General features: G+C 37.9%; 1 protein-coding gene across 1 annotated transcript in view; it reads right to left on the reverse strand.

Moving 5' to 3' along the window:
* Nucleotides 1–3056: 3056 nt before the first annotated feature.
* LOC306884046 (leucine-rich melanocyte differentiation-associated protein-like) overlaps nucleotides 3057–14748 on the reverse strand; it is a 284486-nt gene continuing 272794 nt past the window's right edge. Inside the window, exon 7 of the mRNA XM_079439684.1 lies at nucleotides 3057–3261. Coding sequence (XP_079295810.1) covers nucleotides 3182–3261 — 80 coding nt within the window. The 3' untranslated portion in view covers nucleotides 3057–3181. The remainder of the gene's footprint in view (nucleotides 3262–14748) is intronic.

The raw sequence follows: 14748 nt of genomic DNA on the forward strand, positions 1-14748 counted from the left end.
TAATAGTAATATTAATAAAAACAATTGCCGTTCCCAGCTTGTCTATATTTTAAAAGAACACCAGGTCGACATCATTTTTCTAAGTAATTTAATTTATTTATTTATTGCTTAACACATTGGATAGCACATGGTTATTTAATCAAAAATAATGTTTCATGATTTTGGAATTAAATTGTCATCGAATTATTTTTTAACAATTATAGTATATTACATACAATAATCCTGCTACATACATAACAGCATACATAACTTGTTGAAACACTACCCATTATATTGTTTGATTACATATATGTGTAGTTGACAAATAACATATTCAACTTAATTGTAGTTAAATTAAATAATCGAGCAAATGTGCAAATTCAAAGTAAAATCTTCAGATTTAACGCAAATACTGAACTCGTGAGTTATCATAATATATTAAAGGGGTCATATGATGCTTTTTTTTAAATCGTTATTTAGTGTATTAGGTGTAACAGAATGTTGACATGCTTTAATGTTCAAAAATATTATTTTTCAAATACTGTACATTATTGTGGTTCCTCTATGCCCCTCCTTCCGACAAGCGCTGTCTGCCCTGATTGGCCAACTGACCCAGTGCATTGTGATTGGCCGAACACCGCAAGCACGCGTCGGAAATAATCGCGAGCATCATCTTTCAAAATAAATGTAAAGACAGTTAATAATATCCTTAGTTTTACCATCAGTTCAAGCCCGAGAAGGGAACAGAGTCGCATGACAGACAGTGATGAAGCTCGTATGAATTTGCACAGAAGCTGCGGTTAAGACAGCTGACTCCACTGTGATGTGACCATGTCTCTCTCTCACTCTCTCTCACACACACATACCCGCGACGCGCATAACTCCGCATTTGAACAGTCAAAAGCAAATACTTAAACTAATAACAAAGCATACTAACAGTCACTGATTCAGAAGCTCCAGATTGTCATAGCAAAGACATAATTACCTCCTCTCCTAGGTTCACAAATCTGTCGTCCATAAAATGCGTTGCACAAATTCAAACATCTGGGTTGTGCTGTTCTGTTGTAAATAATCTTAATGATTCCTAAATGCATCTACTTTCGGAAAGCCAAATAAAGTGCTTTTGCTTTCGCCTAGAAACACACAGCGTCTCCCTGACACAGCTACATCAACACTACTGCAGTTACTGAAACCAAGCCTTCTTTCTTTGCAACATTTGGGCTGCATTACGCAAATATTTCCACATCGTGGCGTAGACATGTGTGTTGGAACAAGCTGTTTTAGGGGGGCGTGGATGAGTCTTAACTTTGATAAAGATATCTCTTTGGTTTTGAGACTTTAGTCTTTGCAACTTCAGGAAACTTATCTATACACAATCAGCTTGTAACACTCCAAAGAGAAAGGAAAACTTGAAATTGCATCATATATGACCCCTTTAAATACAGCCGAATTGCACAGCATCTGCGCATATCTAGCTTATTTGAACATGCCCGGAAAATAACGGCATGGTGGGCATGCTGGTTTCCTTTGCATCTAAGCAATAACAGTCAAAATATGACTGAAAACTTGCACAGTGTCTACAACAGTTTCAGTATATGGCGTATAACATGTCACTCTGAAGGAAACTTTTACATGTTATGTCAACTACACATATAAAAAAGATTCATACAACAATCAAACTAATCTCAAATCACCAAAAAACAAGTTGAAATCATTTGCATTTCTTGTTTAAAATACAAACTTATTTTGTTTGCAGTGGATCTTTGGCTAGTCTTATGCAGACTTCAGTGCATAAGCTCAACTTTAAATGTGGAATGTAATATTGTTAAAAAAAACTATAAAAAACAACAACATATAACACAAGAGTCAAAATAAATTGGATGCACATAAAACATTCATCATCCTCACTATACTTAATGGAGTTGATGTTTCAAATATTTGCCCAACTTTTTATCCACTGTTTGTAAACTGTTTCCAAAGCACAGCAAAGGCCATTATGGATTTTTTAAATAGATTTTAAAACATACAAAGAAAAGAAATCATTAAAATAACATCAATAGGTCCAAAAACCGCATGAGGAAACAATCAAAAAGACTGGAGAAAGTTGTTGACTCCCCTCTCACACATACATACATGCATCCACCTCCTCCAATTTCACTGCCAGAGCTGCTGTCTTTCTTTGCTCTTTCCCTGCAGAGAAAGAATGAAATAAAGCAAAGCTCATTACCTCTTTCTTTCACAGCTCCTCTAGGCTCCGGCACTGCAACAACTGCCCCCGCAACACACAAACTTCACACACGACATGCACATGCACCTCACAAACACGCAAACATACACATGCCACAGAGACAAGAGCCTGTGAGGGCCTCGCAGCTGCATTTCTGAAAGGACTGAAAACATTCAATAAAGCTTTGAATCATTAAAACACAATAACACATTAAATATAAGATTAAAAGCATAAATTAAAGGTTTTAAAACACAGCTAATCATTTTAAAATAACATTTCTCTGTATATAAAAAAAAAAAAAAAAAAAAATGAATGCCAATTGATGGTGAGCACTTGCCTGACATGCCTTTTATATTTAAAGTTTAAAAAGGCTAATAAATGTAAACAAACACTAAATTAAATTTGTTTACATTTATTATGCTTTTTAACTTACTATTTGGAAAAACACAACCCAATGACTTGAACTGACATTCCGCCTACAGTAATGTACAGAAAATGATATGGTTACAAAACCATGTAATAAGCTTTACTTTTAATAATGGCTATTGTGTAAAAGCAACATTTTCCCCTGATCTTTCTCTTTAACTTTAGCTTTGACTTTGAGAGGTGCTCATCCTGGGCTTCCGTGTGGGCAGCCTGAAGCCTCAGGTGGGACCTTTGACCTGGGGAGAGCAGCAGTTGGACCAGGCAATCCATCATGGAGCCGCGGCTGTCAGGACGAGCGCTCGGCCGCGTGTGTGTCTGTCACCGCGGCATAGCGGGGCTGCTTAAAGGCAATCATGTCACTCTGGATGGCACTGCTCAGACGGAGCGAGAGCAATGGGAGGTGGCAGGGAAGGCACACTCAGCAGACGGCACTAGAGGGCTGTGTTTGGCTGCTTAAAATGCGTGTGGCAACATGTATATTTATAATAATATGCGCAGGATATCTTTGTAAAGCCCCCTTGTGTGTGTATCCACTGACCCATCTGTCAATCAGAGCTGGTCATTGCGGATGAATCGATTGCCCTCTGAGTGCTTGCCGTAGTAGACATAACGGCACTTGGTGAAAACCCCTGAAAGAGAGAGAGAACAGCATGTCAAAATGACATTTAACTATAACGTCAATGTCAAACCGACTTCATGTGAAACAATGAGATGCTGAAACCCTCAAGTTGAAATACTGTGATTATAATAGCACTTTAAATAGTATAATATTATGATGATAAATACATAAATACATTTTCTTACTGTTTGACAACTGATTATGAAAAAAATATTCAACTTCACAACTTGAACACAACAGGACTACACCATGATTCATGTTTCATTTTGTTCATGTTATCATCATCAATACGCTTTTACAATTTGTTGTTTATAAATGTCAAATTGACAAGCATATAATACACAATTGCTTTTTGATATACTGCGGTACTTTGTGGTAAAATAGTGATATACCTTCCTATTGGTTGAAAACAATAAGTTATTTTTAAAATAGCATTTACTATTTTTACACATTAGAGACAGACAGACAGACAGACAGACAGACAGACAGATAGATAGATAGATAGATAGATAGATAGATAGATAGATAGATAGATAGCTAGATAGATAGAGCCATTCAGTGAGTATAATAATAATAAAAAAGTGTATTATGATTATGAATCTATGAACAACAAAATATGTTACAGTTCTCTTTTACTGTTTATCCATCAGAAAGCAGTTTGTCAGTGAAGTACACACACTGCTGGCAAATAAATAAAAAAAACAACTCAGAATGCGTCTCCAGAATCTGTAATTTCTCACTCAAATGTCTGGCATGAAAGGTGTGTCGGGGGAGACAGTGCATCCGTCTAAAGTCTGAGAACACCAGAGAGACAACATTTAGCCTGAGGGCATTGTCTAGACAATAACAAGCCAAGAGATTGCTTTCTTCAGAAAGAGAGAGAGGGAGATATGAAAAGACAGTAAGGGTGAAGATCAACAGTGAGCTCATCATACTGATCCACTGACCAACTGTTTGATAAGCTTCATTCATTGTCCAGACACTGACAGTGAGAGAGAGACACTGTGACAGTGTTAACACTCCTACAGGACAAGAACTCATGTGACTATTTGAATATGATCCACTGTGTGAAGCTGCCACTCACTGCTGTTGATCCTAATCACTCATTCATTAAAACAAATCAAGCATCATTATGAGCATCAATGACAGAAGACTGCAATACAGAAGACATTTGCTTATGTCTACTTACAGTAAATCAATACAGGCCTCATCAAGTACTGCTGCAGTAAACGCTACAGTGATGCTATCACAAGAAAATACTAATACTTTGATATATAACACGATAATGAATCCTTACTATTTCCATGCATTGCTAGGGTGCTCTGGGTGATTCCAAAGATGTTGTTAGATGGTTGCTAGGATGCTGCTAGACAGTTTCTAAGGCATTCTATTGCCGCTTTTCCACTGAATGGTCTGGCTCGCTTAAATAGTACCACTATTCTCCCAGTATTTTGCTTTGCTGCCATCAGCCTCCTTTGAACCAAACTTCATCTAGCAATGAAAAACATCCACATGCCAAGAATCAAAAATACCATTTCATCGATAGGCTCCATTGCGTTTCGTGGTTTTGTTGTGTTTACAATGATGTCACAACAGTAGAGGCGGCACAACTAGTCCAATAATCCCACCCACTTTGAAGCATTACTAACTGCATTGGAAAAGTGAGCGAGCCGTGCCGAGTCGTACCACACAGTGGAAAAGCACCGTTTTCTGGTATGAAACAAAGTGTTAGGTTTCAAATTGACATTTTTTGAGAAATTCAAAAATGAAATCGCATTTTGTGACTAATGCGTCGTGACAGATCGCTGTAGCACCTCGGTTCAAGCGGCACGTGAACTGATCGTCTTTTCATATCTACTTGAAGCACGAAATAAACATGAATGAACATCAGAAGGTGTTTTATCTCAACCTTGGAAAGACATCAATACAGAAGTTTAAGTCCACCGATGTTAATCTACTCTCCTGTCTGATTTGCTTGTCGAACAAAATGACAAATTCCACCGTTATGATTGGTCAGATTGCCTGTCAATCAAACTCCCGGGAAAGGGTCAACTGACAGTAATTTCTAATCATTTGCAAGAGTGTGGTTGCTAGGGTGTTGCAAGGAAGCAGCGGCAGATGTCTGAGTGGTCACTAAGATGTTCCTATGCAGTTGTAAAGATGTTAGTTGTATTGCTATGGAGCTCAACCAAAATAATCATCATCAAGCAGTGACTAAAGCAACATTAGTGACAATTAATGAGGCTTTCTCCTCACGAGCATCGAGACTGGTTATAACTCATTGAGAGAGTGAGTGTCTGTTCACTTCTTTCATACATCAACAACACATGACCTGGCAAAACATATGCCAGAGTTAGGAAGAACGCAGGGCTTGTATTGTTTACGTCTTCCTTCCACTTTGCTGAAAATGCTAGTTGACTGTGAGGCCTATAGGTGAAGTGTGGAGACAGCCCAGTCTGAGTGTGTTAAAGACAGGATAGTTCTGACACGCCAGCGACAGAGAGAGAGAGAGAGAGAGAGAGAGAGAGAGAGAAATAGAGGCGCTTGATGGATGTGGCAGACTGCAGCTAGGTGTCAGCGCTTTAGTAAATGAGGCAAGGACAAGTGGCATTAATGTTGTCAATGATCTCCTGACAGGAAAACAGATACGGCTCTCGCCGCCGTTTTTAAATAGACATCAAGTGCATTAATGACAAAAAAGGGCAGGCTTCAAACAGAGCGGTTGAGTGATGGTCGAGCTGCGGCGGCGCTCCGAGCGCGCCACTAACATAATCCGAAAAGACACTGTCAGAGCCACGGAATCGCACGTACTGACAGTGAACAGAGATGAGGACAGAGATACTGGTGCCATATTAGTGCCAAGCATATTCCAACACCAGTCTGGATGCTAACCCAATCTGACACTTTCCTTCAAAGTAGCCGCTCCTCCCCTTTCCCCCACCGCCTGCGATCGGCAACCAGCCTTCTCCGACTTGTCACTCCAGTCCTGCGCTCTCCTTGCGCGGCGAGTAACGGCGGCCCGCTCGTGTCAGCCCGCGGACAAACTCAAGTCAATCTAAATTTGGACTTTTGTAGCCGAGCGACGCTCATTTTCCCTGCCATCCTCGCGAGTTGAGGTGATCCAAACTGTGAAGTGTGAGGAGATGTCTGTTCGCATCAGATCAGACCCCCTCGCTCTGTGGACGGGTTGGGAGGGGGGCAGCGGACAGCTCTGCCAGCGCAAGTACTTGTTCTGAGGGGGTGACAGGGTTTTTGCACTCCAACTGCTGCAGTTGCCCTGGGGATGGAGGCACCGCCGCTGGATCCCTATATGCTCATTCTGACTATCAGAGCGCTGATTTGAGAGGAGATTCTCGTACACTTCACCTCACCGGGGTATATAAGACTAGCACCCAACTGCAGCACCATCATCCTAAACGCTGCAGTGAGACTGAGATCACAGAGCACCAGCAAACAAACCCATGGGGCAATGATGACTGGATCTATAAGAAGTTATTCAAAATGCATTTCATAAAGAAATCTGTTTCTATGATGAACTTGATTTCATTTTCTGGATTTAAAATCCAGAATATATTTTTGGTGAGACTTAGCATAGTTTACCAATAAAATACAATTTTGTCATAATACTCACTCTCAAGTTGTCCCAAACCTGTATTTGTCTGCATTACACCTGTTGATCACAAAAGAAGACATTTTGAAGAATGTTGGTAACCAAACAGTTGCTGGCCTGGTAACCAATGATTTTCATATATGGAAGAAAGAAAGAAAGAAAAAAAAAAGTCAATGGCCACCTGCAGCTGTTTAATGATCAACATTCTTCAAAATGTCTTCTTTTGTGTTCAGCAGAAGGAAAAAAAGGTTTGGAACAACATGAGGGTGAGTAAATGACAATAATAATAATAAAATAAAAATAAACAGTTAATTATTCCTTTAAAGTAAAAAAAAAAGGTAAAAAAAAAAAAAAAAAAGGTGGTGTAGGTGGTGTAACTATAATAAAGAAAAAGTATGTATAATATAGTCTCTTGAAAAAAGTATAAATTATTTTTTTTAATATTAATATTTAAAAGCCTTAAAGCCCAATAAAATAAAAAAGTGGAATTATTATTATTTAATAATAATTATAATGCATTTAATAAATAATTGCTATTATTATTATTATTATTATTATTATTATTATATATTACTAGTTCATTTAAACATTTTTAGTAATACAAATAATAATATAATAATAATAACGGTTTTATTTTTTAAAGCTATTTCAGGTCAAGTACCCAAATATTTAAAAAATAAAATAATTCTAAATAAATGTGTATTCAAGGTGGAATGAAAAAGTTATTACAATTGTTACTGTACAAACTAATGAATGTACATGGGTGATCTACAAATATGAATAAAAAAAAAATCTCAATTTGAGGCATTTTTATTTGTCTGTGACCCTCATATGAGTGCCTGGAGCAGTGTCTGATAGTGATAGAGAACAGCACATGATTAATAAAGTGTGGCTCAGTTCAGTGTCTGGTGACGACTGAAGTTGTAATTATTGACCTGAAGCAGCATGACTGCTTCCTCACATGTTCAAGCGCTTAAAGCAGCGCTCTGCAAATGGCGCAGGTCTGGCCGTCTGGGAGATGTCCATCCTTTCCCTCTGCAGTCTAACTTCTTTAAACAAACCTCTGTGGGAGCAGAGAGCAACGGAGAGAGGAAAACGCACATGGGCCTGCCAGGGACGGGGAGCATGTTTAGCGTAAACTGGCAGCCGGGGTGATGCGTGATATAGTGCAGCCTACTGCAAATTTTGCACACGGCATCCAACTTCCACAGCTGGACACTCCGCTTATTACATGAGAAAACAAGAGGAGCCAGAGACAAAGGTAAAATGTAGAAGCAGCAATTTCTTACATAACCTGTTAGTGGAAAGCAGAGTCTAGCTTGAACCCATGGGGACGGCTGATGAGCTGATAGCTAATATGAAAAAAAGAAAAAAAAAAACCCCACTGTGTCAGGGCCTGGCCTTCTCTTTATTCCAGACACTCACACACAGCCATTACAGTGACAGATTAAAAGTTTTCGGGAGGCTAATGTTTCCATGCTGCATATTCTGGCAGGGGAAAGGTTGAAAGCATTGTTCCCATCCTGTCATACCTGGATGTTTGGAGAGGAGAGGATGTTGTCTTCGTGCGAGATGGAGGTGGAGACGGGACTGGCGCACTCACAGCTTATTACAAACAACACGAGCCCTCCGCAGCCTCTCTATGACCTGCTATCACAGTGCCTGACATCCTGGAAATCTGCTGTCTTTGCTTTTCTTCCTCTGGCAAAACTCCAGTGAAATCATAATAGCCAACATTTATCACACTGCCATTTAAAAAGTGTCAGGAGGAGCAATGTGAAAAATGCAGAAGATTCACACACAAGCTTGTTTTACTACTAGCACTACTAGTTTTAATACTAGTTACAGTGTTTCCTGCACCTCTGCAGTGTCACCGCTGAATCTACAGTGCCAGGAAAAATACATCATATTTCAGTAGAATGGTATGATACAGAAAGCTAAGGCGCTGTGCAAAAATACAAAGATAATAAATAGACAACATCTCTATCATATGCTTTACATCTAAATGCAAGACTTTTTCAGACATTGACATATAAAATTAATACTGCTTGTTCATACAAAACAAAGCCATATATTAGAAAATAAATCCTGTATCTCAGATTTTTACTTTGTTAAATAGTCTAGGGCACTATTTTTGATTTTTGGTATTGAATTTTGCTGATACTATAATAACGTGTTCAAAGACAGGCCATAAAAATTCATAATTTTATTATTATTAATTTTATGTTAATTATTGTGTCTAGTAAAACGTGTATATTGTGTCACCAAAATACCACCAGAAAAAAATAAAATGCATAAAGCAGGATTTTTAACTAGACCGAAATACATTGGGACTCTTAATTTGAAATTTATATTCTTTACTACTTCCAGCTACTCATTCAAAAGATAAGATATGCACTTTTACATTCATCTACAACATAATACAATATAAACACAAAGTAAACATTGTCATAATTCATCAACAGTAGATCAAAAGCAATAGTTTGGCATAAATGTCTTCATTGATTGTGAACTGATCTGAAAGTGTGAGAGTGTAGAATGTGCCACAATGCAGCATTTTTTCTTACAATGTGCAGCACTCAAATGTAATAAAATCATAGCCTTTTGAAGTTAATCACTACATCCATTTCACAGTTCAGCGCACAAACTTAAGACCTCTTAAAATAATATTCAAGTTTTTATGGCTATAAAATTTGATCAAACTGAATTTAAGACATAAAACCCTGATGAAGCAAACAGAAAAAAAAAATAGTTCAGTTCACAATTTTCAGCCAGGTATTTTAATAAATTAATCAAACAGAGAAATTATAATCTTAAAATGGAGAAAACACGCCATTAGGACAAAAATATAATTAATTTCTTAATTTGTAAAACTTTTTAATGAAGAAAAATTACACTTAAAAGACTTAGAAACTACACTGAGAAATGAAAGGGGGAAAAAAAATCCTTGAATCTGTTGAGCCCCTCAAAAAAAAGGAAAGACTAATTCATCAACTGGCCGCTCAAGTGATCTGCATACAATCAGCTTCTCTCTTTTCGAGGGCCATCAATATGTCAAGGAAAGACATATCCAAAGGATGTAGCTCTTAACATCAAGGTTATCTATTCTCTGCTCCCTCTTTCTCAGTGTGTTTTCCTGTGCTCTCCCTGTATCCCATGCTCTCATCAGCCCTGCAATCAATCAGGGTAATAATGTTGTGGGAAAAAAATCAATTAACAAAGCAATTAAACTTTCCTTATTATCTCACAAGCTTGCAATAATACCTGAAGGGAAGATAAACGGACATCCGTGAGAGTGCGCGAGGGTGAGTTATGGCTGTGAGCAGTTGCAGCCGTGAGCTTGTGCTATTATATGAGCCTCAATATATCTGAGTCCCTTTATCAGTCTGCAGCAACATCCTGTGATGGAGTCCTCATTATCTGGCCTAAAACAACTGCTTCTGACCTACAGCTGTTGGGTTAATGTGAAATCAGGTTATGTTTTTCAGGTAATGCATTACTTGTCAAATTTACACTCTAATGCATCCAAGTGCTTCTGTGGAATTTAGCAGTACTCACTATTTGTACTGGATAAAAAAACAGGATATGTGCTTCAGTGCTAGATTTGTGCTGTCCTGGAAATCACAGGTGCGGCCATCATAAACTTCACTGAACGTCTTGTTTTCTGTGGTTGGGCATGAGAAAAATCAAACTACTGAGACAATCTTTCACCGAAACATTCAGAGACTATGTTTTTTCCCTGCGATTGCAATTCTTGTGCAAATACACTTGTGCTGCAATAAAAGGTCAAGAGGTACATTTGTCCTGGATGCAAACTATCGATGCATCCGAAATCGCATACTTTCTTACTATGTATGTGTAGCAAGTCAGAATTCATAGTATTCAAACAATATACTTTGAGAGTAAGCGAAAAATACCTGGATAACCTGAACCGAAGTGCACATGTGATGGATACTTTACTATCACACGAGGCCAGGGGAAAGGATTTATGAATGGCAGTGAACCGACACAACTGACACAGGTAGATCATGTGACAGTAACAACATGGCAGATATAGTACGTCAGTTTCATTCATACAACTAATATTCATTCTATATAGACCCAGGGGCATTTCCTCTGAGGAGGCAAGGGAGGCAGTCTCTCCTCAAAATATTGTGTGATAAAAAAAATTGTATTAGAAAAAGAAAACAACGGCAATATTACAACAACTTAAAGTGTATAAATCACTCGTTTTCCTAAAGAAACATTGTTCAACAGCAACAACAGCAGGTAAAGTTACAGCAGGAGTCCACGTCTCTCTCGCCTCCCCTGAGCCCATTGAGTTTTAACAGACCCCCTAAAGTGTACGGTGAGTTTGGAGTTGGGTAATTGAAAACAAATGGGGGAAAGTCACATGAGAGGAGGCAATGCCTCCATTGTGATATGACTGGTTATACATGGCTGTGATTGGTTCATGCAATAAATCCCGCCTCTTGTGTTTGTGCTTGGTCCACCTTCGCACATCAGTCTGAAATGAACAATATAACGGCGTTAATGGGAAGACTCATTTAAAAAAGTAAACTAACAACTCACACATTTAGATATAACCGCTTAGTTAAATCAAAATAATACTTAAAATGGCTGGAAATTTATTTGTGGGAGTTTTTAGTGAGTAATCAGCTTGGTGAAATTTAAGGTAGATCCCGGCATCTGTGACCAATATTTACGACGCTTTGATGAATGATGACTGGAAAAATGAAAAAATAGTTAAACATTAACTTATTAAAAAAGAATAGCTGAACATAAGTTCACAAATAAAATATATTGTTTAAACTATTACTGCCTTGAGTTATTATTTTGGAATACATGTAAAATGCTTAAAAGTGGAGGAGATTCATACATGGATTTAATAAACAGAATATCGATTTGCTAATCTAAAAATATAAAATAGATTTTTTTCTCTCTTTTTCTGAGTGTAAGTCATGTTTATTTAACCAAGAAAATGTGACTGGAACATGCTTGCATTTGATTAAAAAAACAAAAAAAATCGTTGATGACTTTGCCTCCTTATTTCAGAAGACCACTGCACACCACTGTATAGAACATAATATCTGATGGTTGCGAAGTAAACTCAAATTCAAATGTACTACCTACTCAGACAGTATGCATTTTCGGACGCACCAAATGTCCAGGCATAAACTCTTTTCCACAGAAAAAATATAGCACCTCCAATGTAAAAAAAAAAGTCTGCAAACCAAGCATAGCACTGAATGAGAAGGATTATTATATTATGTTACTTTTAAAAGTATTGCTCTTAAACACTGCAGACCAACACCAACACAGAAAGACCTTGGTACTTCCCTTGACATGTAGCATCTGAATTATCATCTTTTAAACACTTGTGTGGAAAAAGTTCTAATGCTAATGATAATTCATGGCATTAAATGTCACAGTTCACTGATTTTGTCCACAGATCTTTTGAGTTGTTATTGGAGACAACTGTTATAAAGTCGAAGCTGTATTTTATATGATTTTTACAGCGACGTCTGTTAACCAAAATAAGAAACTACTGCTGGCCTGCCAGAAGACAGTTTTAATGACATCCTGAAGGCAACGCTCTGCATGTTACTGCATTCACTTAGAGGTCAAAGACACAGATAATAAATGTGTAACCAGCGGAGATGAATATCCACATGCGCTGTCAAAGAGCAGCTGCGTTCCCCTGCCTCCGCTCCGAGCGAGAGAGACTCAACGTCCAGAAAAAAGAAAGAAAGAAGAATGTTGGAAGATATTAAATTAGTACCCTGGATAATGTCACTTATTCAATCAAAAGGGAGGCTGAAGTTGTGATGGTGTACTGGGCCGCAGTTCAAATAGAGCCATATGCAGCTAAAGTGGACTGGCTTTAAGCCCAAAGCCTGCGATGAACCACAAACTACTGACCACTCCTGACACACACACAGATGTGTGGCATTGGAAAAATAAGGCTGGTTTTCATCAGTGCAGACATGGGAAAAGCTGAAGACACAGAGACGTCCCACTAAAGCATGGGTCAAGAATCAGAGGCATCGAAAGTTAAGAAAAGGGCTTGTTGTCTTCGGGGAAACATTTGCTTGTTTCTAAAATAGGACTGAGTTTTGCAATAGCATAAAAAGTTTAGCATCTGTACTTTCCTCTGGACAAAAACGCAAGCAACCTTGCTCTGCATCTGCTAAAATGTGGGAGTTTCTAAGCAGCAGAGTAAAATAAGTCTTGAGTGTGTCTTTGAGGATGTCAATCATCTGTTTGGAGCAGCCGAGAGAAGCTAAATTAATAACTTACAGAGTTAAACTGACATTTGTTCTCATGCAATAAAAAATATTTAGTCCATTAAACATAAATACCTGTCATTGTGATGCATGCACTGGATGCAAGCCTCCCCATTCCCCACTGATGTTTATTACAGCCAAACAACTGCAGTGCCTGCATGTTTTCAACTTTAGCGTATTGATTGAACTTTTAAATGGTTGCCATATAACCCAGGGACATCAGGAAGATTAATTTGCGTCAATGTTCATCTGTAATTCATTAGCCATTTATATCCCACATCCACATGGGCCATCAAGAAAATGCGGGCCATTTTTCACTCGAACTCAGGCTTGGGAATGGGAACTGAAAATTGCACCGCATACAAATAAGACCGGTGGCTTTGGGAAAGAGAAAGCAGCTAAAAACCCTACCAACACATAATTGAACCAGTATTCCTAATGAAACTAATGCTTCCTCCATGACAGTGGCTTGTAAGAGCACTACTAGTATATTCATTTTAGTCCAGGAATATTGCTATAATCTTCCATATAATTTGTTGAGAAACAGAATAACTTTCCTATGCTTTATCATCATTGTACACATCTTATTATCTGATAAGAATGCTTTTTTTGGCATTTTTTGCATCTCCTCATGAAATGGTGAGCAAACGTGGTTTAATTTGTGTATATGACCTATTCACAGCATTATGTGCAGTGATGACCATAATAACTAGTGTTGAGGAGAAACTAACGAAGTAGTACTATAAGTAGTATATTTCATGTTCATTTCCACTCAGTGACGAGAACATCTGTTGTAAAACCATAAAACGTTGTATACATGCATAACTTGCTCTGCTCTGACAATATCAGTTGTGTTTTAAGAAGCTACGATACAAAGACAGACTCCTCTGTAAACATCTTCAGAAGGCTGGATTCTTGCATACAGTATATAATGGGCCAAAGCATAAGGATGGTCTTCCTGTCTGAGCTTCCACTGTATCATTTGTCTGAGTTTTGTGACTGAAGTTGAGGCTGATACATCTGAGGTGGGTTTGCAGAGTTTCTTTGTCCCTGCTGTCTTCAGCAAGTCAGTGACATCCAACAATCGATCAGAGGGTCTTGTTCTAATGAGGAAGTGAAGTGAAATTTCAGCAGCATATGAACTTATATGTAGAAAAATGTGAGGTTTTCCATTTTGCAATAAGCCTAGCAGCTGTATAAAAGAACATTTACTCATTTTTCAGAAGTTCACTGGCTGTTTAGGAAAATCTCATAAAGCTTGACATAAAATGCCCTGGTCATATTTCATCTTACTATAAAAATGAAAAGAAAAAGAACGGCGAACAAATAATATTTTATTTATTTATTTATTTTTTAACAACAAGAGAACAAGATAATCATTTTTTATTTTTCATTGAACTGTCCCTTTAATGCTCCTTAAAGAGCCATCACTTTCTATGTGCAAAATAGCATTTACTTATTGCTTTGCTTTTGCAATGAAATATGACCAGGGTATTTTCTTGACAGTTTCACTTGTGCGTTTTCCTTCAAAACCAGATTCAGACTTTTGTGAATTCTCTGAAATACAGCTCTTTAAGTCAGTCCAACCTAAAGCAACAAC

The sequence above is a fragment of the Barbus barbus genome (genome assembly GCF_936440315.1).
Source record: "Barbus barbus genome assembly, chromosome: 18".
Classification (NCBI taxonomy): domain Eukaryota; kingdom Metazoa; phylum Chordata; class Actinopteri; order Cypriniformes; family Cyprinidae; genus Barbus; species Barbus barbus.